The sequence below is a fragment of the Pristiophorus japonicus genome, chromosome 9 (genome assembly GCF_044704955.1).
Source record: "Pristiophorus japonicus isolate sPriJap1 chromosome 9, sPriJap1.hap1, whole genome shotgun sequence".
In the NCBI taxonomy this organism is placed as follows: domain Eukaryota; kingdom Metazoa; phylum Chordata; class Chondrichthyes; family Pristiophoridae; genus Pristiophorus; species Pristiophorus japonicus.
The window spans coordinates 35,499,951-35,527,831 of NC_091985.1; the positions used below are offsets into that span (position 1 = coordinate 35,499,951).

The 27,881-nt window shown below is 44.3% G+C and overlaps 1 protein-coding gene across 1 annotated transcript in view; it reads right to left on the minus strand.

Annotated features, from left to right (window-relative positions):
* Nucleotides 1-17,086: 17,086 nt before the first annotated feature.
* LOC139272588 (arginase, hepatic-like) overlaps nucleotides 17,087-27,881 on the minus strand; it is a 72,365-nt gene continuing 61,570 nt past the window's right edge. Inside the window, exon 8 of the mRNA XM_070888658.1 lies at nucleotides 17,087-17,321. Coding sequence (XP_070744759.1) covers nucleotides 17,194-17,321 — 128 coding nt within the window. The 3' untranslated portion in view covers nucleotides 17,087-17,193. The remainder of the gene's footprint in view (nucleotides 17,322-27,881) is intronic.

The following is a 27,881-nucleotide window of genomic DNA, read 5'->3' on the forward strand; positions in this document are numbered from 1 at the left end:
TTCAAAATAAATTAAATGAGTTGACGGCACAAATCATTACAAATGGGTATGATTTGGTGGCCATTACAGAAACGTGGTTGCAGGGTGGCCAAGACTGGGAATTAAACATACAGGGGTATCTGACAATTCGGAAAGATAGACAAGAAGGGAAAGGAGGTGGGGTAGCTCTGTTAATAAAGGATGATATCAGGGCAGTTGTGAAAGATGATATTGGCTCTAATGAACAAAATGTTGAATCACTGTGGGTGGAGATTAGAGATAGTAAAGGGAAAAAGTCACTGGTGGGCATAGTTTATAGGCCCCCAAATAATAACTTCACGGTGGGGTGGACAATAATCAAGGGAATAATGGAGGCATGTGAAAAAGGAACGGCAGTAATCATGGGGGATTTTAACCTACATATCGATTGGTCAAATCAAATCGCACGGGGTAGCCTGGAGGAGGAATTCATAGAATGCATACGGGATTGTTTCTTAGAACAGTATGTTACAGAACCTACAAGGGAGCAAGTGATCTTAGATCTGGTCCTGTGTAATGAGACAGGAATAATAAATGATCTCCTAGTAAAAGATCCTCTCGGAATGAGTGATCATAGTATAGTTGAATTTGTAATACAGATTGAGGGTGAGGAAGTAGTGTCTCAAACGAGCATACTATACTTAAACAAAGGGGATTACAGGGGGATGAGGGCCGAGTTGATTAAAATAGACTGGGAACACAGACTAAACGGTGGCACAATTGAGGAACAGTGGAGGACTTTTAAGGAGCTCTTTCATAGTGCTCAACAAAAATATATTCCAGTGAAAAAGAAGGGCGGATTAGAGAAGGGATAACCAGCCGTGGATAACCAAGGAAATAAAGGAGAGTATCAAATTAAAAACCAATGCGTATAAGGTGGCCAAAGTTAGTGGGAAACTAGAAGATTGGGAAAATTTTAAACGACAGCAAAGAATGACTAAGAAAGCAATAAAGAAAGGAAAGATAGATTACGAAAGTAAACTTGCGCAAAACATAAAAACAGATAGTAAAAGCTTTTACAGATATATAAAACGGAAAAGAGTGACTAAAGTAAATGTTGGTCCCTTAGAAGATGAGAAGGGGGATTTAATAATGGGAAATGTGGAAATGGCTGAGACCTTAAACAATTATTTTGCTTCGGTCTTCACAGTGGAAGACACAAAAACCATGCCAAAACTTGCTGGCCACGGGAATGTGGGAAGGGAGGACCTTGAGACAATCACTATCACTAGGGAGGTAGTGCTGGACAGGCTAATGGGACTCAAGGTAGACAAGTCCCCACGATCCTGATGAAATGCATCCCAGGGTATTAAAAGAGATGGCGGATGTTATAGCAGATGCATTTGTTATAATCTACCAAAATTCTCTGGACTCTGGGGAGGTACCAGCGGATTGGAAAGCAGCTAATGTAACACCTCTGTTTAAAAAAGGGGGCAGACAAAAGGCAGGTAACTATAGGCTGGTTAGTTTAACATCTGTAGTGGGGAAATGCTTGAAGCTATCATTAAGGAAGAAATAGCGGGACATCTAGATAGGAATAGTGCAATCAAGCAGACGCAACATGGATTCATGAAGGGGAAATCATGTTTAACTAATTTATTGGAATTCTTTGAGGATATAACGAGCATGGTGGATAGAGGTGTACCGATGGATGTGGTGTATTTAGATTTCCAAAAGGCATTCGATAAGGTGCCATACAAGAGGTTACTGCAGAAGATAAAGGTACGTGGAATCAGAGGAAATGTATTAGCATGGATCGAGAATTGGCTGGCTAACAGAAAGCAGAGAGTCGGGATAAATGGGTCCTTTTCGAGTTGGAAATCGGTGGTTAGTGGTGCGCCACAGAGATTGGTGCTGGGACCACAACTGTTTACAATATACATAGATGACCTGGAAGAGGGACAGAGTGTAGTGTAACAAAATTTGCAGATGACACAAAGATTATTGGGAAAGCGGGTTGTGTCGAGGACACAGAGAGGCTGCAAAGAGATTTAGATAGGTTAAGCGAATGGGCTAAGGTTTGGCAGATGGAATACAATGTTGGAAAATGTGAGGTCATCCACCTTGGAAAAAAAAACAATAAAAGGGAATATTATTTGAATGGGGAGAAATTACAACATGCTGCGTTGCAGAGGAACCTGGGCGTCCTTGTGCATGAATCCCAAAAAGTTAGTATGCAGATGCAGCAGGTAATCAGGAAGGCGAATGGAATGTTGGTCTTCATTGTGACAGGGATGGAGTACAAAAGCAGGGAGGTCCTGCTGCAACTGTGCAGGGTATTGGTGAGGCCGCACCTGGAGTACTGCATGCAGTTTTGGTCATCTTACTTAAGGAAGGATATACTAGCCTTGGAGGGGGTACAGAGACGATTCACTAGGCTGATTCTGGAGATGAGGGGGTTACCTTATGATGATAGATTGAGTAGACTGGGTCTTTACTCGTTGGAGTTTAGAAAGATGAGGGGTGATCTTATAGAAACATTTAAAATAATGAAAGGGATAGACAAGATAGAGGCAGAGAGGTTGTTTCCACTGGTCGGGGAGACTAGAACTAGGGGGCACAGCCTCAAAATACGGGGGAGCCAATTTAAAACCGAGTTGAGAAGGAATTTCTTCTCCCAGAGGGTTGTGAATCTGTGGAATTCTCTGCCCAAGGAAGCAGTTGAGGCTAGCTCATTGAATGTATTCAAATCACAGATAGATAGATTTTTAACCAATAAGGGAATTAAGGGTTATGGGGAGCAGGCGGGTAAGTGGAGCTGAGTCCACGGCCAGATCAGCCATGATCTTGTTGAATGGCGGAGCAGGCTCGAGGAGCTAGATGGCCTACTCCTGTTCCTAATTCTTATGTTCTTATGTTCTTTCACGACCACCAGGACGTCCCCAAAGTGAAGCACTGACCACACTCGATCAGCTTCGCTGGGCAGGCCACATAGTTCGCATGCCAGATTCGAGACTCCCTAATCAAATGCTTTATGCAGAGCTCCTTCATGGTAAAGGAGCCAAAGGTGGGCAGCGGAAACGTTACAAGGACACCCTCAAAGCCTCCCTGATAAAGTGCGACATCCCCACTGACACCTGGGAGACCCTGGCCGAAGACCGCCCAAGGTGGAGAAAGTGCATCCGGGAGGGCATGGAGCTCTTCGAGTCTCAGCGCAAAGAGCATGAAGAGATCAAGCGCAGGCAGCGGAAGGAGCGCGCGGCAAACCAGCTCCACCCATCCCTTCCCTCGACGAATGTCTGTCCCACCTGTAACAGGGTCTCTGGCTCTTGTATCGGACTGTTCAGCCATCAAAGAACTCACATTGGGAGTGGAAGCAAGTCTTCCTCGATTCCGAGGGACTGCTTATGATGATGAAAGTGCTTTGCAGCCATTTAAGTATTTTTGAAGTGTAGTCACTGCTGTAATGTAGGAAACACAGCAGTCAATTTGCGCACAGCAAGCTCTCACAAACAGCAATGTGATAATGACCAAATCATCTGTTTTTTAGTGATATTGATTGAGGGATAAATATTGGCCAGTACACTCGGGATAACTCCCCTGCTGTTCTTTTAGTGCCCTGAGATCTCTTTCATCCACCTGAGAAGACAGATGGGGCCTCAGTTTAAAAAAAGAAAGACTTGCATTTATATAGCACCTTTCATGACCACCAGTCGCCCCAAAGCACTTTACAGCCAATAAAGTACTTTTGAAATGCAGTCAATGTTGTAATGTCTCATCTAAAAAATGGCACCTCGAACAGTGTGGCACTCCCTCAGCCTAGATTTTTGTGAAACTTGAACCCACAACCTTCTGACTCAGTAGCCAGAGTGCTGCTCGCTGAGCCACAGCTGACACGGTCATTAATATTGTGTAAAATGTATCAGAATGAAGTAAAGACATTACATTTGTATTGCAATAAAAATAGAAAATGCTCAGCAGGTCAGGATAGCATCTGTGGAGCGAGAGAAACAGAATTAACAGAGTTGGACAGCTATTTGAGGATGAGCAATTTACTGGTTGTGGACAAAAAGCAGGGATGTGTGATTAAGCACGACTGCTCTTTCAAAGAGCCAGCACAGGCACAATGGGTCGAATGGTCTTCTGTCTGTAAGTATCTATGAATCTATTTATGAATCTATGTGTTAATGTTTCAGATGACCTTTGATCAGGACTGGAAGAGGTTAGAGATTTAACAGTTTATAATCAAGTACAGAGCCAGGAAGAAAAAAGGAAGAGGTGAAGGAGAGAAACATAGAAAATAGGTGCAGGAGTAGGCCATTCGGCCCTTCGAGCCTGCACCGCCATTCAATGAATTCATGGCTGAACATGCAACTTCAGTACCCCATTCCTGCTTTCTCGCCATACCCCTTGATTGCCCTAGTAGTAAGGACTACATCTAACTCCTTTTTGAATATATTTAGTGAATTGGCCTCAACAATTTTCTGTGGTCGAGAATTCCACAGGTTCACAATTCTCTGAGTGAAGAAGTTTCTCCTCATCTCGGTCCTAAATGGCTGACCCCTTATCCTTAGATTGTGACCCCTGGTTCTTCCCCAACATTGGAACATTCTTCCTGCATCTAACCTGTCTAAACCCGTCAGAATTTTAAACGTTTCTATGAGGTCCCCTCTCATTCTTCTGAACTCCAGTGAATACAAGCCCAGTTGATCCAGTCTTTCTTGATATGTCAGTCCCGCCATCCCGGGAATCAGTCTGGTGAACCTTCGCTGCACTCCCTCAATAGCAAGAATGTCCTTCCTCAAGTTAGGAGACCAAAACTGTACACAATACTCCAGTGTGGCCTCACCAAGGCCCTGTACAACTGTAGTAACACCTCCCTGCCCCTGTATTCAAATCCCCTCGCTATGAAGGCCAACATGCCATTTGCTTTCTTAACCGCCTGCTATACCTGCATGCCAACCTTCAGTGACTGATGTACCATGACACCCAGGTCTCATTGCACCTCCCCTTTTCCTAATCTGTCACCATTCAGATAATAGTCTGTCTCTCTGTTTTAACCACCAAAGTGGATAACCTCACATTTATCCACATTGTACTTCATCTGCCATGCATTTGCCCACTCACCTAACCTATCCAAGTCACTCTGCAGCCTCATAGCATCCTCCTCACAGCTCACACTGCCACCCAACTTAGTGTCATCCGCAAATTTGAAGATACTACATTTAATCCCCTCGTCTAAATCATAATGTACAATGTAAACAACTGGGGCCCCAGCACAGAACCTTGCGGTACCCCACTAGTCACTGCCTGCCATTCTGAAAAGTACCCATTTACTCCTACTCTTTGCTTCTTGTCTGACAACCAGTTCTCAATCCACGTCAGCACACTACCCCCAATCCAAAGTGCTTTAACTTTGCACATTAATCTCTTGTGTGGGACCTTGTCGAAAGCCTTCTGAAAGTCCAAATACACCACATCAACTGGTTCTCCCTTGTCCACTCTACTGGAAGCATCCTCAAAAAATTCCAGAAAATTTGTCAAGCATGGTTTCCCTTTCACAAATCCATGCTGACTTGGACCTATCATGTCACCTCTTTTCAAATGCGCTGCTGTGACATCCTTAATAATTGATTCCATCATTTTACCCACTACCAATGTCAGGCTGACTGGTCTATAGTTCCCTGTTTTCTCTCCCTCCTTTTTTTAAAAGTGGGGTTACATTGACTACCCTCCAGTCCATAGGAACTGGTCCAGAATCTATGGAATGTTGGAAAATGACTGTCAATGCATCCACTATTTCCAAGGCCACCTCCTTAAGTACTATGGGATGCAGTCCATCAGGCCCTGGGGATTTATCGGCCTTCAATCCCATCAATTTCCCCAACACAATTTCCCGACTAATAAGGATTTTCCTCAGTTCCTCCTTCTTACTAGACCCTCTGACCCCTTTTATATCCGGAAGGTTGTTTGTGTTCTCCTTAGTAAATACTGAACCAAAGTACTTGTTCAATTGGTCTGCCATTTCTTTTTTCCCCGTTATGACTTCCCCTGATTCTGACTGCAGGGGACCTACGTTTGTCTTTACTAACCTTTTTCTCTTTACATATCTATGGAAGCTTTTGCAGTCCGTCTTAATGTTCCCTGCAAGCTTCCTCTCGTACTCTATTTTCCCTGCCCTAATCAAACCCTTTGTCCTCCTGTGCTGAGTTCTAAATTTCTCCTGGTCCCTGGGTTTGCTGCTATTTCTGGCCAATTTGTATGCCACTTCCTTGGCTTTAATGCTATCCCTGATTTCCCTTGATAGCCACGGTTGAGCCACATGCCCTTTTTTATTTTTACGCCAGACAGGAATGTACAATTGTTGTCGTTCATCCATGCGGTCTCTAAATGTCTGCCACTGCCCATCCACAGTCAACCCCTTCAGTATCATTCGCAAATCTATCCTAGCCAATTCACGCCTCATACCTTCAAAGTTACCCTTCTTTAAGTTCTGGACCATGGTCTCTGAATTAACTGTTTCATTCTCTATCCTAATGTAGAATTCCACCATATTATGGTCACTCTTCTCAAGGGGCCTCGCACAACGAGATTGCTAATTAATCCTCACTCATTACACAACACCCAGTCTAAGATGGCCTCGCCCCTAGTTGGTTCCTCGACCTATTGGTCTAGAAAACCATCCCTTATGCACTCCAGGAAATCCTCCTCCACTGTATTGCTTCCAGTTTGGTTAGCCCAATTTATATGCATATTAAAGTCACCCATGATAACTGCTGCACCTTTATTGCATGCACCCCTAATTTCCTGTTTGATGCCCTCCCCAACATCACTACTACTGTTTGGAGGTCTGTACACAACTCTCATTAACGTTTTTTGCCCTTTGGTGTTCTGCAGCTCTACCCATATAGATTCCACATCATCCAAGCTAATGTCCTTCCTAACTATTCCATTAATCTCCTCTTTAACCAGCAATGCTACCCCACCTCCTTTTCCTTTTATTCTATCCTTCCTGAATGTTGAATACCCCTGGATGTTGAGTTCCCAGCCCTGATCATCCTGGAGCCACGTCTCTGTAATCCCAATCACATCATATCTGTTAACATCTATTTGCACAATTAATTCATCCACCTTATTGCGGATACTCCTTGCATTAAGACACAAAGCCTTCAGGCTTGTTTTTTTAACACCCTTTGTCCTTTTAGAATTATGATGTAGTGTGGCCCTTTTTGTTTCTTGTCTTTGTTTACTCGGCCTTCCACTATTGCTTTTTACCTTTCTACCATCTGTTTCTGACTCCATATTACTTTGCGCTGTCTCACTGCATAGGTTCCCATCCCACTGTCATATTAGTTTAAACACTCCCGAATTGCATTAGCAAATGTTACCCCCAGGACATCAGTTCCAGTCCTGCCCAAGTGCAGACCGTCCCTTTTGTACAGGTCCCACTTCCCCCAGAACTGGTTCCAGGGTCCCAGGACTTTGAATCCCTCCCTCTTGCACCACTGCTCAAGCCACGTATTTATTCTAACTATCCTGCTCCCTCTACTCTGATTAGCATGTGGCACTGGTAGCAATCCAGAGATTATTACCTTTGAGATCCTACTTTTTAATTTAACTCCTAGCTCCCTAAATTCAGCTTGTAGGACCTCTTCCCGCTTCTTACCTATATCGTTGGTACCTACATGTACCACGACAACTGGCTGTTTACACTTCCTCTCCAGAATGCTCTGCAGCCGCTCCGAGACATCCTTGACCCTTGCACCAGGGAGGCAACATACCATCCTGAAGTCTCGGTTGCCCTTACAATAGAGTCCCCTATCACTATAGCTCTCCCACTCTTTTTCCCGTCCTTCTGTGCAGCAGAGCCACCCATGGTGCCATGAACCTGGCTGCTGGAAAGAACAGCAGGGAAAAGTCTGTAATATAGGGTTGCAAACTCTCCAGGGTTGTTTTGGAGTCTCCAGAAATTAAATATTAATCTCCTGGAGCAACCCAGGAGAAAAATGATAGGGGCATTGAAAAAAAAATATTTTTAATGTTCTTTGAACACTCTTATTAGTTATAAAAATATTGAAGATATTGAAAAAAAAAGCTATTTGACTGGATAGGGCAGTTGGAGGTGGGAGGTCATGCAATGAAACCTCCAGGAATACATCCAACTAGAAATGGTAACCTACTGTGATAATGTGGAGGACAGGAGTGATTAAATGTCAAAAGGGTTGATGGTGGAAGGCAAACGGGAGTGGTAATGGAACAATGAAGAACCAAAAGACAGGTCCAAAGAAGGTGTAAATGTGTCAGCAGAACCATGACCAGCAACTGGTATCTGAGAAAATGGGAGCAGTGGTTTTGATCTGAAGTTGTTGAATTCAGTTTTGAGGCTGGAAGGTTGTAAAGTGCCTAATCAAAAGATGAAATGCTGTTCCTCAATTTTGCATTGCGCTTCATTGGAACAGTGTAGGAGGCCAAGGACAGAGAGGTCAGAGTGGGAGGGTTTCATTAGCTCCAAATTGCTATTGCCAGATATGTCATCATGGAGACAACTTGATCCCAAAGAGGCCTTACGTAACCCCTGCCCCCCCATGTATAGTTACTGGATACTTGTTAGATAACTGATGAGTGGAGATTCAATATGTGAACACCTGGTAGCAGAAGTTTTTGTGAGAGCATGGTGAGCGACATGACTAGTGAGGTTGGGGACAGCATCAAACAAGAAATAAGATATGTGTGCAATAAAGGTACAGCAGTAATCATGGGCGACTTTAATCTACATACTTATTGGGCTAACCAAACTGGTAGCAATGCGGTGGAGGAGGATTTCCTGGAGTGTATGGTTTTCGAGAACAATATGTCGAGGAACCAACTAGAGAGCTGGCCATCTTAGACTGGGTGATGTATAATGAGAAGGGACTAATTAGCAATCTTGTTGTGCGAGGCCCCTTGGGGAAGAGTGACCATAATATGGTAGAATTCTTTATTAAGATGGAGAGTGACACAGTTAATTTGGAAACTAGGGTCTTGAACTTAAGGAAAGGTAACTTCGACGGTATGAGGCGTGAATTGGCTAGAATAGACTGGCAAAGGATACTTAAAGGATTGATGGTGGATAAGCAATGGCAAATATTTAAAGATCACATGGATGAACTTCAGCAATTGTACATCCCTCTCTGGAGTAAAACATAAAATGGGGAAGGTGGCTCAACCGTGGTTAACAAGGAAAATTAAGGATAGTGTTAAAACCAAGGAAGAGGCATATAAATTGGCTAGAAAAAGCAACAAACCTGAGGACTGGGAGAAATTTAGAATTCAACAGAGGAGAACTAAGGGTTTAATTAAGAGGGGGAAAATAGAGTACGAGAGGAAGCTTGCAGGGAACATAAAAACTGACTGCAAAAGCTATAAATACGTGAAGAGAAAAAGATTAGTGAAGACAAACGTAGGTCCCTTGCAGTCGGATTCAGGTGAATTTATAACGGGGAACAAGGAAATGGCAGACCAATTGAACAAATACTTCGGTTCTGTCTTCACAAAGGAAGACACAAATAACCTTCCGAATGTACTAGGGGACAGTGGGTCTAGTGAGAAGGAGGAACTGAAGGATATCCTTATTAGGCGGGAAATTGTGTTAGGGAAATTGATGGGATTGAAGGCGGATAAATCCCCGGGGCCTGATAGTCTGCATCCAAAGTACTTAAGGAAGTGGCCCTAGAAATAGTGGATGCATTGGTGATCATTTTTCAACAGTCTACCGACTCTGGATCAGTTCCTATGGACTGGAGGGTTGCTAATGTAACACCACTTTTTAAAAAAGGAGGGAGAGAGAAAATGGGTAATTATAGACCGGTTAGCTTGACATCGGTGATGGGGAAAATGTTGGAATCAATCATTAAGGATGAAATAGCAGCGCATTTGGAAAGCAGTGACAGAATCTGTCAAGGTCAGTATGGATTTATGAAGGGGAAATCATGCTTGATGAATCTTCTGGAATTTTTTGAGGATGTAACTAGCAGAGTGGACAAGGGAGAACCAATGGATGTGGTGTATTTGGACTTTCAAAAGGCTTTTGACAAGGTCCCGCACAAGAGATTGGTGTGCAAAATCAATCTCATGGTATTGGGGATAATGTACTGACGTGGATAGAGAACTGGTTGGCAGACAGGAAGCAGAGAGTCGGGATAAACGGGTCCTTTTCAGAATGGCAAAGCAGTGACTAGTGGAGTGCCGCAGGGCTCAGTGCTGGGACCCCAGCTCTTTACAGTGTACATTAGCGATTTAGATGAAGGAATTGAGTGTAATATCTCCAAGTTTGGAGATGACACTAAACTGGGTGGTGGTGTGAGCTGTGAGGAGGACGCTAAGAGGCTGCAGGGTGACTTGGACAGGTTAGGTGAGTGGGCAAATGCATGGCAGATGCAGTATAATGTGGATAAATGTGTGGTTATCCACTTTGGTGGCAAAAACACGAAGGCATAGAAACATAGAAAAAAAGGTGCAGGAGTAGGCCATTCGGCCCTTCGAGCCTGCACCGCCATTCAATAAGATCATGGCTGATCATTTCTTCAGTACCCCTTTCCTGCTTTCTCTCCATACCCCTTGATCCCCTTAACTGTAAGAGCCATATCTAACTCCCTCTTGAATATATCCAGTGAACTGGCATCAACAACTCTCTGCGGCAGGGAATTCCACAGTTAACAGCTCTCTGAGTGAAGAAGTTTCTCCTCATCTCAGTCCTAAATGGCATACCCCTTATCCTAAGACTGTGTCCCCTGGTTCTGGACTTCCCCAATATCGGGAACATTCTTCCCGCATCTAACCTTTCCAGTCCAGTCAGAATCTTATATGTTTCTATGAGATCCCCTCTCATCTTTCTAAACTCCAGTGAATAAAGGCCCAGTTGATCCAGTCTCTCCTCATATGACAGCCCAGCCATCCCTGGAATCAGTCTGGTGAACCTTCGCTGCACTCCCTCAATAGCAAGAACGTCCTTCCTCAGACTAGGAGACCAAAACTGAACACAATATTCCAGGTGAGGCCTCACTAAGGCCCTGTACGACTGCAGTAAGACCACCCTGCTTCTATATTCAAATCCCCTACCTATGAAGGCCAACATACCATTTGCCTTCTTCATCGCATGCTGTACCTGTGTGCCCACTTTCAGTGACTGATGAACCATGTCACCCAGATCTTGTTGCACCTCCCCTTTTCCTAGTCTGCCGCCATTCAAATAATATTCTGCCTTCGTGTTTTTGCCCCCAAAATGGATCTCACATTTATCCACATTATACTACATCTGCCATGCATTTGCCCACTCACCTAACCTGTCCAAGTCATCCTGCAGCCTCTTAGCGGCCTCCTCACAGCTCACACTGCCACCCAGTTTAGTGTCATCTCCAAATTTGGAGATATTACACTCTATTCCTTCATCTAAATCGTTTATGTATATTGTAAAGAGCTGGGGTCCCAGCACTGAGCCCTGCGGCACTCCACTAGTCACTGTCTGCTATTCTGAAAAGGACCCGTTTATCCCGACTCTCTGCTTCCTGTCTGCCAACCAGTTCCCTATCCACGTCAGTATATTACCCCCAATACCATGTGCTTTGACTTTGCACACCAATCTCTTGTGCAGTACCTTGTCAAAAGCCTTCTGAAAGTCCAAATACACCACATCCACTGGTTCTCCCTTGTCCACTCTGCTAGTTACATCCTCAAAAAATTCCAGAAGATTCGTCAAGCATGATTTCCCTTTCATAAGTCCATGCTGACTTGATCTGATCCTGTCACCGCTTTCCAAATGCACTGCTATTTCGTCCTTCATGATCGATTCCAACATTTTCCCCACTACTGATGTCAAGCTAACCAGTTTATAATTACCCATTTTCTCTCTCCCTCCTTTTTAAAAAAGTGGTGTTACATTAGCTACGCTCCAGTCCATGGGAACTGATCCGGAGTTGATAGAGTGTTGGCAAATGATAACCAATGCATCCACTATTTCTAGGGCCACTTCCTTGAGCACTCTGGGATGCAGACTATCAGGCCCCAGGGTTTTATCGGCCTTCAATCCCATCAATTTCCCTTACACAATTTCCCGCCTAATAAGGATATCCTTCAGCTCCTCCTTCTCACTAGACCCTCGGTCCCCTAGTACTTTCGGAAGGTTATTTGTATCTTCCTTCGTGAAGACAGAACCAAAGTATTGGTTCAATTGGTCTGCCATTTCTTTGTTCCCCATTATAATTTCACCTGAATCCGACTGCAAGGGACCTACGTTTGTCTTTTTAAAATCTTTTTCTCTTCACATATTTATAGAAGCTTTTGCAGTCAGTTTTTATATTCACTGCAAGCTTCCGCTCGTACTCTATTTTCCCCCTCTTAATTAAACCCTTAGTCCTCCTCTGTTGAATTCTAAATTTCTCCCAGTCCTCAGGTTTGTTGTTTTTTCTAGCCAATTTATATGCTTCTTCCTTGGCTTTAACACTATCCTTAATTTCCTTTGTTAGCCATGGTTGAGCCACCTTCCCCGTTTTATGTTTTACTCCAGACAGGGATGTACATTTGCTGAAGTTCATCCATGTAATCTTTAAATGTTTGCCATTGCTTATCCACCGTCAACCCTTTTAGTATCGTTTGCCAGTCTATTCTAGCCAATTCACGTCTCATACCGTCGAAGTTACCTTTTCTTAAGTTCAGGACCCTAGTTTCTGAATTAACTTTGTCACTCTCCATCTTAATAGGAATTCTACCATATTATGGTCACTTTTCCCCAAGGGGCCTCGCACAACAAGATTGCTAATTAGTCCCTTCTCATTACACAATACCCAGTCGAGGATGGCCAGCTCCCTGGTTGGTTCCTCGACATATTGGTCTGGAAAACCATCCCTAATACACTCCAGGAAATCCTCCTCCACTGCATTGCTACCAGTTAGGTTAGCCCAGTCAATGTGTAGATTAAAGTCACCCATGATTACTGCTGTACCTTTATTGCACACATCCCTTATTTCTTGCTTGATGCTGTCCCCAACCTCACTACTACTATTTGGTGGTCTATACACAACACCCACTAGCGTTTTCAGCCCTTTGGTATTCTGCAGCTACACCCATACCAATTCCACATCATCCAGGCTAATGTCCTTCCTTACAATTGCATTGATTTCATCTTTAACCAGCAACGCCACCCCGCCTCCTTTTCCTTACTGTCTATCCTTCCTAAATGGTGAATACCCTTGGATGTTGAGTTCCCAGCCTTGGTCCCCCTGGAGCCATGTCTCCGTGATGCCAATCACATCGTATCCGTTAACTGCTATCTGCGCAGTTAATTCATCCACCTTATTCTGAATACTCCAGACTGATTCCAGGGATGGCTGGACTGTCATATGAGGAGAGACTGGATCAACTGGTGGGCCTTTATTCACTGGAGTTTAGAAGGATGAGAGAGGATCTCATAGAAACGTGTAAGATTCTGACAGGACTGGAAAGGTTAGATGCGGGAAGAATGTTCCCAATGTTGGGGAAGTCCAGAACCGGGGACATAGTCTTAGGATAAGGGGTAGGCCATTTAGGACTGAGATGAGTAGAAACTTCTTCACTCAGAGAGTTGTTAACCTGTGGAATTCCCTGCCGCAGAGAGTTGTTGATGCCAGTTCATTGGATATATTGAAGAGGGAGTTAAATATGGCCCTTATGGCTAAAGAGATCAAGGAGTATGGAGAGAAAGCAGGAAAGGGGTACTGAGGGAATGATCAGCCATGATCTTATTGAATAGCGGTGCAGGCTCGAAGGGCCGAATGGCCTACTCCTGCACCTATTTTCTATGTTTCTGTTTCACCATAAAATGTGAAGTATATGTGAAGAATGGGTCCTCATTTTTACATTCAAATAACTGGGTCTCTGCACTCAGCAGAGCCCAGATGTGTAATTCAAAGCATAAATAGTAAAAAAAAGAGGTGCATTAAGGTAATTCTTACTAATCAAGGAACAGTGGAAAATAGGCTTCATTAAAGCACCTTTAACCCTTCATCAGCAACATTAATCTCTTGTGATTAACAGTTAAGATATTGGGGTAAGTTTACCATAAAACTACAAAAAGACCCATTTTAAATTTTATAAATGTCACAGAACAATAACTGTCTTCATACTCTCTTCTTACAGTCTCAGAATAAGGGGTCGACCATTTAGGATTGAGATGAGGAGAAATTTCTTCAGAGGGTGGAGAATCTTTAGAATTCTCTATCCCAGAGGACTGTGGTTGCTCAGGCGTTGAGTATATTCAAGGCAGAGATCAATAGATTTTTGAATATTAAGGGAATCAAGGGACATGGGGATAGTGCAGGCAAGTGGAGTTGAGGTAGAAGATCAGCCATGATCTTATGGAATGGCAGAGCAGTCTCGAGGGGCCGAATGGCCAACTCCTGCTCCTAATTCTTATGTTCTTATGTACTAATAACTATTGGATACGACTGCTGCCAACGAACCGGAAGTAGTTGCAATAGTTTTTGTATGTTTGTTATCGCCGAACTTCCCAAATTGATAATTAAGGAGCGAATTTAGAGAATTCTGTTCGACATTCATTTGAAATAAAATTCGAATTGTGAGTTTATTTGTAAAAGTTGTCATTTGTCCTATTAGAACTGTTAATTTTAAATAAAATTCAAACTGTGAGTATATTTTTAAAAGTCGGTGTGTCCTTCAAGACAGCCTGGTAGGAGTCACACTGTTTCTTTAATTTTGTCAAGCATGTTTAACTGGTAAAACACAAGTGAACCAGCAGTAGGGGGCAGCACCCCTCCAGCTTAATTGATGTCCATCCATAATCAGAGAAGGGAGAGAATAAGTACCAGAGCTTAACCAAAGTTCCTTGAACTTGAATTGTTTCATCTAATTGCAATGTGTGTATCAGGGGTTTTACTAGAAACAGGCAACAGAAAATTTCCTCATTTAATCTTTTTTGAATAAATGGTTACTCATTAATTCCTGTGGGTTTAATTTCTAATGGGTGCCAATTTTAGGGACTTGTTTATGCATTCACATAAATTTTGCACTATTTTAAGTTATTTCTTAAAAAATAAAAGGGTTAGAATTAGGAAGGCAAATGGAATCTTGGCATTTATTGCAAAGGGGATGGAGTATAAAAACAGAGAAGTTCTGCTACAACTGTACAGGGTATTGGTGAGGCCACACCTAGAGTACTGCGTACAGTTTTGGTCTCCTTATTTAAGGAAGGATATACTTGCATTGGAGGCAGTTCAGAGAAGGTTCACTAGGTTGATTCCGGAGATGAGGGGGTTGACTTATGAAAGGTTGAGTAGGTTGGGCCTTTACTCATTGGAATTCAAAAGAATGAGAGATGACCTTATCGAAACGTTTAATAGTATGAGGGGGCTTGACAAGGTGAATGCAGAGAGGATGTTTCCACTGATGGGGGAGACTAGAACTAGAGGGCATGATCTTAGAATAAGGGGCCGCCCATTTAAAACTGAGATGAGGAGAAATGTCTTCTCTCAGAGGGTTGTAAATCTGTGGAATTCGTTGCCTCAGAGAGCTGTGGAAGCTGGGACATTGAATAAATTTAAGACCGAAATAGACAGGGGATAGGGGGTTATGGGGAGTGGGCAGGGAAGTGGAGCTGATTGCATGATCAGATCAGCCATGATCTTATTGAATGGCGGAGCAGGCTCAAGGGGCCGTATGGCCTACTCCTGCTCCTATTTCTTATGTTCTTAAATTCTCAGATAGGAATTAACATATACTAAAAATGGTCCATGGAGGGGATTAAATTCCCCCGGTATATTGAATAACTATCTATCACAAATGGAAGTAAGCCTAATAATATTTTCATGAAGTTCTAAATATCTTCAGCTGAAGTTACGCACCGCTCGCAGAATGGATAGCAAATTGGCTACGAAACAGAAAACAGAGAGTAGGGGTCAAGGTAGCTACTCAGTGGCAAAAGGTGGGAAGTGGTGTTCCAAAGAGATTGGTGCTAGGACAACTGTTGTTCTAGATAAGCACAGGAGGGAGAAAGGAATAGAAGGATATGCTGATAGGGTTAGATGAAGAGGGGTGGGAGGAAGCTTGTGTGGAGCATAAACACCGGCATGGACCAGTTGAGCCAAATGGCCTGTTTCTGTGCTGTAGACTCTATGGGGCCGAAATTGCACTTCACCTTAAGGCCCGTTATCGCCGAAATCGGCGGCCACGCTGCGGAGTGCAATGGCCGCCGGTTTATCGTGTAATGGCCGCCATTTTAAAAATTCCACTCCTGCGGTATCCCGGCTGACCTGCTCCGCGGCTGCCGATCCGTCCTAAGTGCGCCATAAGAGCGTGCACCGCCGATATTCGCCCCCGATGGCGAAATACCGCCAAAAAAATCTTGCTGCCGCTGCGCTGCTTTTTTCTGCCGTTGCAGTGAGGCTGTAGTCCTTGCAAAATGGCAGTGTGGTTCCTATTAAAGGGGAGGACCTACTTCCGTTGCCGCTGTGTTTTTTTTTTGTCGGCAGATTGTCATGTCGGGCCGACAAACATGCCCCCGGGTCCGGCTGGGTCGCCAACAGGCCAGCTTGCAACCCCTCTTGGGGACCGCTGGCCTGGCTGAAATCCTCCCTGGTGAGCCGAACTTAAACAATCGTGTAGGCTCTCCCCTTTAAGTGAAAGGGAGAACTGCGGTGACGCGGCACAGTGATGACGTTATTAGCACTACGCTGATGACTGACAGCGGCGGCCATTCCGTCCGCCCCCAACTTCCACCCCTCCAATGTGCTCACGGCCACACTTGCGCTCCCATTATGACCGGCTTCCAGTCCGCCAGAAAAAAAAGCCAAAGAGCAGAATTTCACTCAAAAGGCCACCGCATCCACTGCGCCGGTAAAAACACGAGAAACAGGGTGGGTGCAGCCCGTTTCCAGTGGTGGGCAATTTTGGCCCCTATGTAACAGATTCGACCTGAGAGAGTAACTAGGGAGAATGATGGTGTTGGAGCCGGAGCATGTTGCTGCTGGTGGGAGCTGAAAAGGATGGTTTCATTTATTGACATTAATTCATCCAGGGCTTGATGTTAGTCAAACTAACTTTTACCAAATTGTATTACCTGTACTATTTTAGACAAAGTTTAAAAAGTATTACATATTCTCAATTTTGCTGTTTGGACACACAAATGATTCACGATTGTACATAGTTATGATACAATGAGACACAAATGTTTAAAGCTGTTAGAATTACAGTAAAGAATGATTGGTGGGATCATTTTTGGGTACAGCCAAGTGCTTTCAAGATAACATCTCGACCAGTATTCACAGTAGATGCAACTTCTTCCTCTGTTTTTCCTAAAGATGGATTAACTTCCACTAGATCAATTGCTGACAGCAATCCTGTAGAAGAAAATATAAAATACTCATGTACAGTACAATTATATAGTTAGAAACAAATTTAACATTTAATATAGCATTGGTCAGCACAAGAGGCATGAGCAGTGGCAGCTAATTAGTGGCGAGTACTAAGATTATAGGAGAATACTAAACTATTCGGTGAAAAATTGGAATGGTGCTTCGATTTAAGACTGAATCTTCCTTGAACGCCCTTGATTAAGCCAGGGAGAGTTTATACCAAGTGACATGGACAAAGGGGAATGTCTAGAGAAGATGCAATGCAAGTAATTGAGACCATAGCAATATGGAATCGAGATAAAGCCATTCATCAATGTGTTCCATTATCTAAGTTTGACTTCAGTTTCTGATCGGACATTTTTTTTTATTAACTCCTCTGAACTGAATCACGATTTTTTCCAACATATTTTTGAATGATCCAGCTGAGTCAGCATTTACAACATGCATTGACAGATAACACAAGCCAATGACTGGAATACTCCTTCTAGTGGTGGTGTTCTAACAGGGCGAAACTTCCATCTGGCCTTCCAACAATACTGGGATACCGACCTATCTCTCTAAGTCAGCCTTCATCAGATATACATGATGGGCTCCTGTTGGGATTACCGCAGCCAAGTGGGAGCCTGTCATTGGCTGGCCATAAAGTTACAGCATTTCTGTAGCTGGATTGCCACTGCAACAGCAGAAGAGTTGGGAGTACTATTAAAGAGGCAACGATCAGACTCGTCCCACTGAAGGCCTTGTCTAGGACCAGGGCCTTTGACAGGTGGAATGGAGGGAGAGTAGTCCAATACAAGGTCCTCTCCTTCCATGGCTCAGAAGATCAAGATGCAGAATCAGTCTGGGTGGAGATAAGGAATAATAAGCGGAAGAAGTCATTGGTGGGCCTAGTCTATAGGCCCTCTAGTAGTAGCTACATTGTTGGATGGAGTATAAATCAAGAAATAATGGAGGCTTGTAAAAAAGGAATGGCAATTATATATATATATATTCAAAAAGGAGTTAGATGTAGTCCTTACTACTAGGGCAATCAAGGGGTATGGCGAGAAAGCAGGAATGGGGTACTGAAGTTGCATGTTCAGCCATGAACTCATTGAATGACGGTGCAGGCTAGAAGGGCCGAATGGCCTACTCCTGCACCTATTTTCTATGTTTCTATGTTTCTATAATCATGGGCGACTTTCATCTTCATATTGATTGGACAAATCAAATTGACCAAGATAGCCTTGAGGAAAAGTTCATAGAGTGTAGCCGGGATAGTTTTCTTGAACAGTACTTTGCGGAACCAACCAGGGAGCAGGTTATCTTAGATCTGGTGCTGTGTAATGAGACAGGATTAATAAATGATCTCATTGTAAAAGATCCTCTAGGAAAGAGTGATCATAGCATGGTTGAATTTCAAATTCAGTTGGAGGGTGAGAAAGTTGGATCTCAAACCAGTGTCCTAAGCTTAAAGGTATGAAGGCAGAGTTGGCTAAAGTGGACTGGGAAAATAGACTAAAGTGTGGGACGGTTGATGAGCAGTGGCGGACATTTAAGGAGATATTTCATAACTCTCAACAAAAATATATTCCAATGAGAAGGAAAGACTTTAAGAGAAGGGATAACCATCCGTGCACCTGGAGTACTGCGTGCAGTTTTGGTCACCTTACTTAAGGAAGGATATACTAGCTTTGGAGGGGGTACGGAGACGATTCACTAGGCCGATTCCGGAGATGAGGGGGTTACCTTATGATGATAGATTGAGTAGACTGGGTCTTTACTCGTTGGAGTTCAGAAGGATGAGGGGTGATCTTATAGAAACATTTAAAATAATGAAAGGGATAGACAAGATAGAGGCGGAGAGGTTGTTTCCACTGGTCGGGGAGACTAGAACTAGAGGGCACAGCCTCAAAATACGGGGGAGCCAATTTAAAACCGAGTTGAGAAGGAATTTCTTCTCCTAGAGGGTTGTGAATCTGTGGAATTCTCTGCCCAAGGAAGCAGTTGAAGCTAGCTCATTGAATGTATTCAAATCACATATAGATAGATTTTTAACCAAAAAGGGAATTAAGGGTTACGGGGAGCGGGCGGGTAAGTGGAGCTGAGTCCACGGCCAGATCAGCCATGATCTTGTTGAATGGTGGAGCAGGCTTGAGGGGCTAGATGGCCTACTCCTGTTCCTAATTCTTACTAATGTTCTAACTAAGGATGGTATCAAATTGAAAACAATGGCATACAAAGTGGCCAAGATTAGTGGGAGACCAGAGGATTGGGAAACTTTTAAAAACCAGCAAAGAACAACTAAAAAAAATAAAGAATGGGAAGATAGATTATGAAAGTAAACTAGCAAGAAATATAAAAACAGATAGTAAGAGTTTCTACAGGTATATAAAAAGGAAAAAAGTGTGGCTGAAGTAAATGTTGGTCCCTTAGAAGATAAGACTGAGGAATTAATAATGGGAAACAAGGAAAAGGCAGAGATTTTGAACAAATATTTTGTATCGGTCTTCACGGTAGAAGACACTAAAAAAATCCCAATAATGGATAATCAAGGGGCTATAGGGAGGGAGGAACTTAAAACAATCACCATCACTAAAGAAGAAGTACTTGGTAAAATAATGTGAATAAATGTGGACAAGTCCCCTGAACCTGACGGCTTACATCCTAGGGTATAAGAAGTCGCTGCAGAGATAGTGGATGCATTGGTTGTAATCCACCAAAATTCCCTGGATTCTGGGGAGGTCCCAGCGGATTGGAAAACCACAATGTAACGCCCCTATTTAAAAAAGGAGGCAGACGGAAAGCAGGAAACTATAGACCAGTTAGCCTAACATCTGTCATTGGGAAAATGCTGAAGTCCAGTATTAAGGAAGCAGTAGCAGGACATTTGGAAAAGCATAATTCAGTCAAGCAGAGTTAGCATGGTTTTATGAAAGGGAAATCATGTTTGACAAATTTGCTGGCGTTCTTTGAGGATGTAATGAGCAGGATGGATAGGGGGGGGGACCAGTGGATGTGGTATATTTGGATTTCCAGAAGGCATTCGATAAGGTGCCACATAAAAGGTTACTGCACAAGATAAAAGGTCACGGGGTTGGGGGTACTATATTAGCATGGATAGAGGATTGGCTAACAGAAAACAGAGAGTGGGTCACTTTCCGGTTGCCAAACAGTAACTAGTGGGGTGCCACAGGGTTCGTTGCTGGGGCCTCAACTATTTACAATCTACATTAATGACTTGGATGAAGGGGTCGAGTGTAATGTAGCCAAGTTTGCTGATGATACAAAGATGAGTGAGAAAGCAAGTTGTGAGGAGGGCATAAAAAATCTGCAAAGGGATATAGACAGGCTAAGTGAGTGGGCAACAATTTGGCAGATGGAGTATAATGTTGGAAAGTGTGAGGTTGTCCACTTTGGCAGAAAAAATAAAAAAGTTAATTAATTAAATGGAGAAAAATTACAAAATGCTGCAGTACAGAGTGACCTGGAGGTCCTTGTGCAGGAAACACAAAAAGTTAGTATGCAGGTACAGCAAGTAATCAGGAAGGCAAATGGAATGTTAGGCCTTTATTGCAAGGGGGATAGAGTATAAAAGCAGAGAAGTTCTGCTACAACTGTACAGGGTATTGGTGAGGCCACACCTAGAGTACTGCGTACAGTTTTGGTCTCCTTATTTAAGGAAGGATATACTTGCATTGGAGGCAGTTCAGAGAAGGTTCATGAGGTTGATTCCAGAGATGAGGGGATTGAATTATGAAGAAAGGTTGAGTAGGTTGGGCCTATACTCATTGGAGTTCAGAAGAATGAGAGATGATCTTTCTGAAACATATAAGATAATAAGGGGGCTCGACAAGGTGGATGCAGAGAGGATATTCCACTCATGGGGGAATCTAGAACTAGGGGGTATAATTTCAGAATAAGGGGTAGCCTATTTGAAACTCAGATCAGGAGGAATTTCTTCTCTCAGAGGGTTGTAAATCTGTGGAATTCTCTGCCCCAGAGGGCTGTGGAGGCTGCTCATTGAATATATTTAAGGTGGATAGACAGATTGTTGAGCGATAAGGGAATAAAGGGTTATGGGAGCGGGGAGGGAAGTGGAGCTGAACCCATGATCAGATCAGCCATGATATTGAATGGCGGAGCAGGCTGGAGGGGCCAAATGGCCTACTCCTGCTCCTATTTCTTATGTTCTTATGACGGTATCAAAGGGCCATTCCCATTGCCTACCATTAGCTTTCCCATGGCTGTCTTTGGAAGCTGTGGCAACAGGTGGATGGAAATCCACAAGGATCTAGGCCTCACCCTTTTTGCCATTAACAAGCAGTAAGAGGCAAGAGTGGCCAGCAGCATTCTCAGTCAGGGTAAGGAATGCAGGTCAGGTGGTGAGGCAACGCTAAGGCTCACTGTCCAGATTTCCCCTCATGGTTTGCCGCATTCGCACACGATTTTGGTCGGGATTGTAGAAAAGCATCTCTCCCACTGACTCTATATTTGAAGAAAGATTTCCCTCAAGTTAAATTTAGCTTGTGCCTTCTTTGGTTTCTATTCATGGTCTATAGTTCTCTTGCCCTGGTTCTTTATGTGATGAATTCATTAATTCTGTGCTCCCAGTGGAAAGAAAAAAAGAACTTACATTTATTGGTAACTTGCATTTACTGTGTCTATCAGTTCTGACAGAGTTTATGGAACATATATTGCGGTTGTAATGATGACGAAACTGTCAGTCCTCGCTGTCATTACAACTGTGAAACTGACAACAACGTCTGGTGTCCACATATGTGCAATTAAATGTGAATATCCAGAAGTTGCTGTCAGTCATGCTCCTCCACAGACTGCGCTGCTGAACTCTCTGCAGCTGGCAATCAATTGAAATGACTTAACTGACGAAAATGTCCCTTTTTACGCTGTAATATCACTGTTACTGTCATGTCTTGAATAAAGAGTCAGACTAGATACTGCAAGCTCAAAGTAGGTGTGACCATAGTCCTTTATTACAGATCTCAGAGTTCCTTTCCAGCCTGTGAGGCCTCCTTATATACAGGTGCTCGCAAGGGATTGTGGGATCCTTTGGGACGCCAGGGGATAAGCCCTCTGGTGGTTAGACATTGTAATTACAGGTTTACATACATAACAACTCTCCCGCCCCTCCCTCCAAAGTCAATAGTGTAACTATTTACAATGTGAGTCGATCTGGGGCCCTCCTTTCCCTGGTTGATCATCTCGGTGCAAATGCTGGTGTTGGCGAGTCATTTGTTGGGCCTTCGCTGGGCTGCTGCGCAGCTGGCCTTGCTGGACTGCTGGGGATGGTGAGCCTTGCTGGGCTGCTGCGGGTGATGGGTTCTGCTCCGTGGTCAACCGCTGGGTCGGTTGAGTGTGTGTGTGTTGGAGGGTCGAACAAGGTAGAGTCTATTATGGGTTGTTCTAGATAGTCCGTGAATCCAAATGTTTTCTGCAGGTGAGTCCATTTGCGAGTTTGACCACAAACACCCTACTCCCCTCTTTGGCCAAAACAGTGCCAGCAATCCACTTGGGACCTTGTCCATAGTTCAACACAAATACAGGATCATTTACTTCAATTTCCCGTGACACATTTGCACGATCATGCTATGTGTTCTGTTGAAGCCGCCTGCTCGCTACCTGTTCGTGTAGAGCATTGTCTTAAGTGCCCAGTTCAGCGGGAGGGACCCCGGTGAGCGAGTGAGGTCTTGTGCGGTAACTAAGCAGGACTCGGGATAAGCGAGTCTGCAGTGAGCCTTCAGTTACCCTTTTCAAGCTCTGCTTGATTGTTTGAACTGTTCATTCTGCCTGACCGTTGGACGCTGGTTTAAACGGGGCAGACGTGACATGTTTGACCCCATTGCGGGTCATGAATTCCTTGAATTTGGCACTGGTAAAGCACGGCTCATTGTCACTTACAAGGACATCGGGCAGGTCGTGCGTAGCAAACATGGCCAGTAGGCTTTCAATGGTGGCAGCGGACGTGCTTGCCGACATTATCACACATTCAATCCATTTGGAGTACGCATCTACAACCACTAAAACATTTTTCCTAAGAATGGGCCTGCATAGTTGACATTTGAACCCTAGACCACGGTTTGGAGGGCCAAGACCATAAACTTAATGGCGCCTCCCTGGGTGCATTGCTTAACTGGGAACATTTATTACATTTGTGCACACAGGACTCTAAGACTGCATCGATACCGGGCCACCACACGTGGGATCTGGCTATCACTTTCATCATTACAATGCCTGGGTGGGTACTGTGGAGATCACTAATGAAAGTGTCCCTGCCCTTTTTTGGCACAACGACCCGACTGCCCCATAGGAGGCAGTCTGCCTGTATAGATATTTCAACTTTGCGCTGCTGGTACGGCTTTATTTCTTCCTGCATCTCTAACGGGACACTAGACCAACTCCCGTGGAGCACACAGTTTTTTACTAAGGACAGTAAGGGGTCCTGGCTCGTCCAGGTTCTAATCTGTTGGGCGGTAACAGGTGATTGCTCACTCTTGAATGCTTCCATCAGGAACATAGAAAATAGCTGCAGGAGTAGGCCATTTGGCCCTTTGAGCCTGCACCACCATTCAATAAGATCATGACTGATCATCACCTCAGTACCCCATTCCTTCTTTCTCTCCTATCCCTTGATCTCTTTAGCTGTAAGGGCCATATCCAACTCCGTCTTGAATATATCCAACGAACTAGCATCCACAACTCTCTTGCTCACTCTTGAATGCTTCCATTAGGAACATAGAAAATAGGTGCAGGAGTAGGCCATTTGGCCCTTTGAGCCTGCACCACCATTCAATAAGATCATGACTGATCATCACCTCAGAATTCCACAGTTTAACAACTCTCTGAGTGAAGAAGTTTCTCCTAATTTCGGTCCTAAATGGCTTACCCCTTGTCCTTAGACTGGGTCCCCTGGTTCTGGACTTCCCCAACATCAGGAACATTCTCCCTGCATCTAACCTGTCCAGTCCCGTCAGAATTTTATATGTTTCTGTGAGATCCCCTCTCATCCTTCTAAACTCCAGTGAATACAGGCCCAGTCGATCCAGTCTCTCCTCATATGTCAGTCCTGCCATCCCCGGAATCAGTCTGGTGAACCTTTGCTGCACTCCCTCAATAGCAAGAACGTCCTTCCTCAGATTAGGAGACCAAAACTGAACACAATATTCCAGATGAGGCCTCACCAAGGCCCTGTACAACTGCAGTAAGACCTCCCTGTTCCTATACTCAAATTCCCTAGCTATGAAGGCCAACATGCCATTTGCTTTCTTCACTGCCTGCTGTACCTGCATGCCAACTTTCAATGACTGATGTACCATGACACCCAGGTCTCGTTGCACCTCCCCTTTTCCTAATCTGCCGCCATTCAGATAATATTCTGCCTTCGTGTTTTTGCCACCAAAGTGGATAACCTCACATTTATCCACATTATACTGCATCTGCCATGCATTTGCCCACTCACCTAACCTGTCCAAGTCACCCTGCAGCCTCTTAGCATCCTCCTTACAGCTCACACCGCCACCCAGCTTAGTGACATCTGCAAACTTGGAGATATTACACTCAATTCCTTCATCTAAATCATTGATGTATATTGTAAATAGCTGGAGTCCCAGCATTGAGCCCTGCGGCACCTCACTAGTCACTATCTGCCATTCTGAAAAGGACCCGTTTATCCCGACTCTCTGCTTCCTATCTGCCAACCAGTTCTCTATCCACGTCAATATATTACCCCCAATACCATGTGCTTTAATTTTGCACACCAATCTCTTGTGTGGGACCTCGTCAAAAGCCTTTTGAAAGTCCAAATACACCACATCCACTGGTTCTCCCCTGTCCACTCTACTAGTTACATCCTCAAAAAATTCTAGAAGATTTGTCAAGCATGATTTCCCTTTCATAAATCCATGCTGACTTGGACCGATCCTGTCACTGCTTTCCAAATGCGTTGCTATTTCATCTTTAATAATTGATTCCAACATTTTCCCCACTACTGATGTCAGGCTAACAGGTCTATAATTCCCCGTTTTCTCTCTCCCTCCTTTCTTAAGAAGTGGTGTTCCATTAGCTACCCTCCAGTCCATAGGGACTGATCCAGAGTCAATAGACTGTTGGAAAATGATCACCAATGCATCCACTATTTCTAGGGCCACTTATTTAAGTACTCTGGGATGCATACGATCAGGCCCTGGGGATTTATCGGCCTTCAATCCATCAATTTCCCTAACACAATTTCCTGTCTAAGAAGGATTACATTAACTAAATCTGCAGGCTGTGCCATCTCCACCCCAGTGATGGGCAATGGTAGCCTACTGAGAGCATCGGCACAGTTTTCTGTGCCTGGCCTGTGGCAGACAACGTGACAACGTGAGCGCCCATCTTTGGATGCGGGCCGATGCATTCATATTTATTCCCTTATTTTCAGAAAAGAGGGATATAAGCGGCTTATGGTCGGTTTCCAATTCGAATTTGAGCACGAACAGATATTGATGCATTTTCTTTACCTAGTAAACACATGCTAACACTTCTTTTTTGATCATACTGTAGGCCCTCTCGGCCTTAGACAGACTTCTGGATGCATAAGCAACCAGTTGCAATTTCCCAAAATCATTAGCTTGTTGCAATACACACCCGACCCCGTACGATGACGCATCATATGCCAGTACCAAACGTTTACATGGATCGTACAACACAAGCAATTTGTTTGAACATAACAGCTTCCTAGCTTTCTCAAAGGCATTGTCTTGGCTTTTACCCCATACCCATTAATCTCCCTTATGCAGTAAAGAGTGCAGGGGTTCTAACAATGTGCTAAGATCCGGTAAGAAGTTATCAAAATAGTTCAGGAGTCCTAGAAACGACCGCAGCTCCATCAGGTTCTGTGGTCTTGCTGCGTACTTGATTGCCTCGGTCTTTGAATCGGTGGGCCTGATGCCATCCGCCGCAATTCTTCTCACCAGGAACTCCATTTCAGGCGCCAGGAAAACACACCGAGTGTTTTAGCCTGAGCCCCACACGATTAAGCCAACTAAGAACCTCCTCCAGGTTCTGCAGGTGCTCGACTGTGTCCCGACCTGTAACCAAGATGTCATCCTGGAAGACCATAGTGCGCGGGACCGACTTCAGCAAGCTTTCCATGTTCCTCTAGAATATCGCCGCACCTGTCGAATCCCAAATGGGCATCTGTTGTAAACGAAAAGACCTTTGTGCGTATTGATGCAGGTGAGGCCTCTCGAAGATTCTTCCAGCTCCTGTGTCATGTAGGTCGAGGTGAAGTCCAGCTTCGTGAACGTTTTCCCATTGCCAGCGTCACAAATAGGTCTTCTGCCTTTGGTAGCGGGTATTGATCCTGCAGCGAGAAATGATTGATAATTACTTTGTAATCACCACAGATTCTGACGGTGCCTTCTCCCTTGAGGACTGGAACGATCGGACTGGCCCACTCATTGAATTCGATCGGCGAAATGATGCCCTCTCGTTGCAGCCTGTCCAGCTCGATCTCCACCCTCTCTCATCATGTAAGGTACTGCTCTCGCCTTGTGATGGATGGGTCGTGCCCCCGGAATCAAATGGATCTGCACTTTTGCTCCTTGGAACTTCCCGATGCCTGATTTGAACAGTGAGGGGAACTTGCTTAGGACCTAGGCACATGAGGTGTCGTCGATGGACAAGAGCGCTCGGATGTCGCCCCAGTTCCAGTGTATCTTTCCCAGCCAGCTCCTGCCCAACAGCGTGGGGACATCGCCCGGTACCACCCAGAGTGGTAAATCGTGCATGGCTCCATCGTAGGAGACCTTTACGGTAGCATTGCCAATTATGGGAATCAGTTCCTTTGTGTACGTTCTGAGTTTGGTACGAGTGGGAGTCAGGACTGGCCTTGAAGCCTTGTTGTACCACAACTTATCGAAAGTCTTTTTACTCATTATGGACTGGCTTGCGCCCATGTCCAGCTCCATGGACACTGGGAGTCCATTTAATTCAACCTTCAGCATTATCAGGGGACACTTTGTGGTAAATGTGTGCACCCCATATACCTCTGCCTCCTTGGTCTGAGGCTCTAGTTCGTCATGATCCAGCGTGGATCTGACCTCCTCTGCAACATGGTGGTTTGCAGGATTAGTAGGGTTTGCAGTTCGCCTGCACATACATTGGAGGTGTCCCATTGTTCCACAGCCTTGCAAACGTATCCTTTGAAGCAGCATGAATGGCAGCGCCAACAAGGGGTGTTAATTGCCTTGTATTCACCACCCTTGATGGCGGACTCTGAGTCATCTGCGGACGTGTAAGTCCTGACATGTACATTTCGATTCGAAAACAACATTACTTTATTCACAATACTTGCAGCAGTACTAGTGTGCTGGGAAATTTGTTTGGTATTGTCACTGGTGGCGATAAACGCCTGGGCTCTCGCAATGGCTTTACTCAATCAAGGTTGGGGTCTCTACAGTCAAAAGTTTGCGAAGTATTACCTCATGACCAATGCCAAGTACAAAGAAGTCCCTGAGCATGTGCTCCAAGTGTCCTTCAAATTCGCAATGTCCTGCAAGGCGCCTT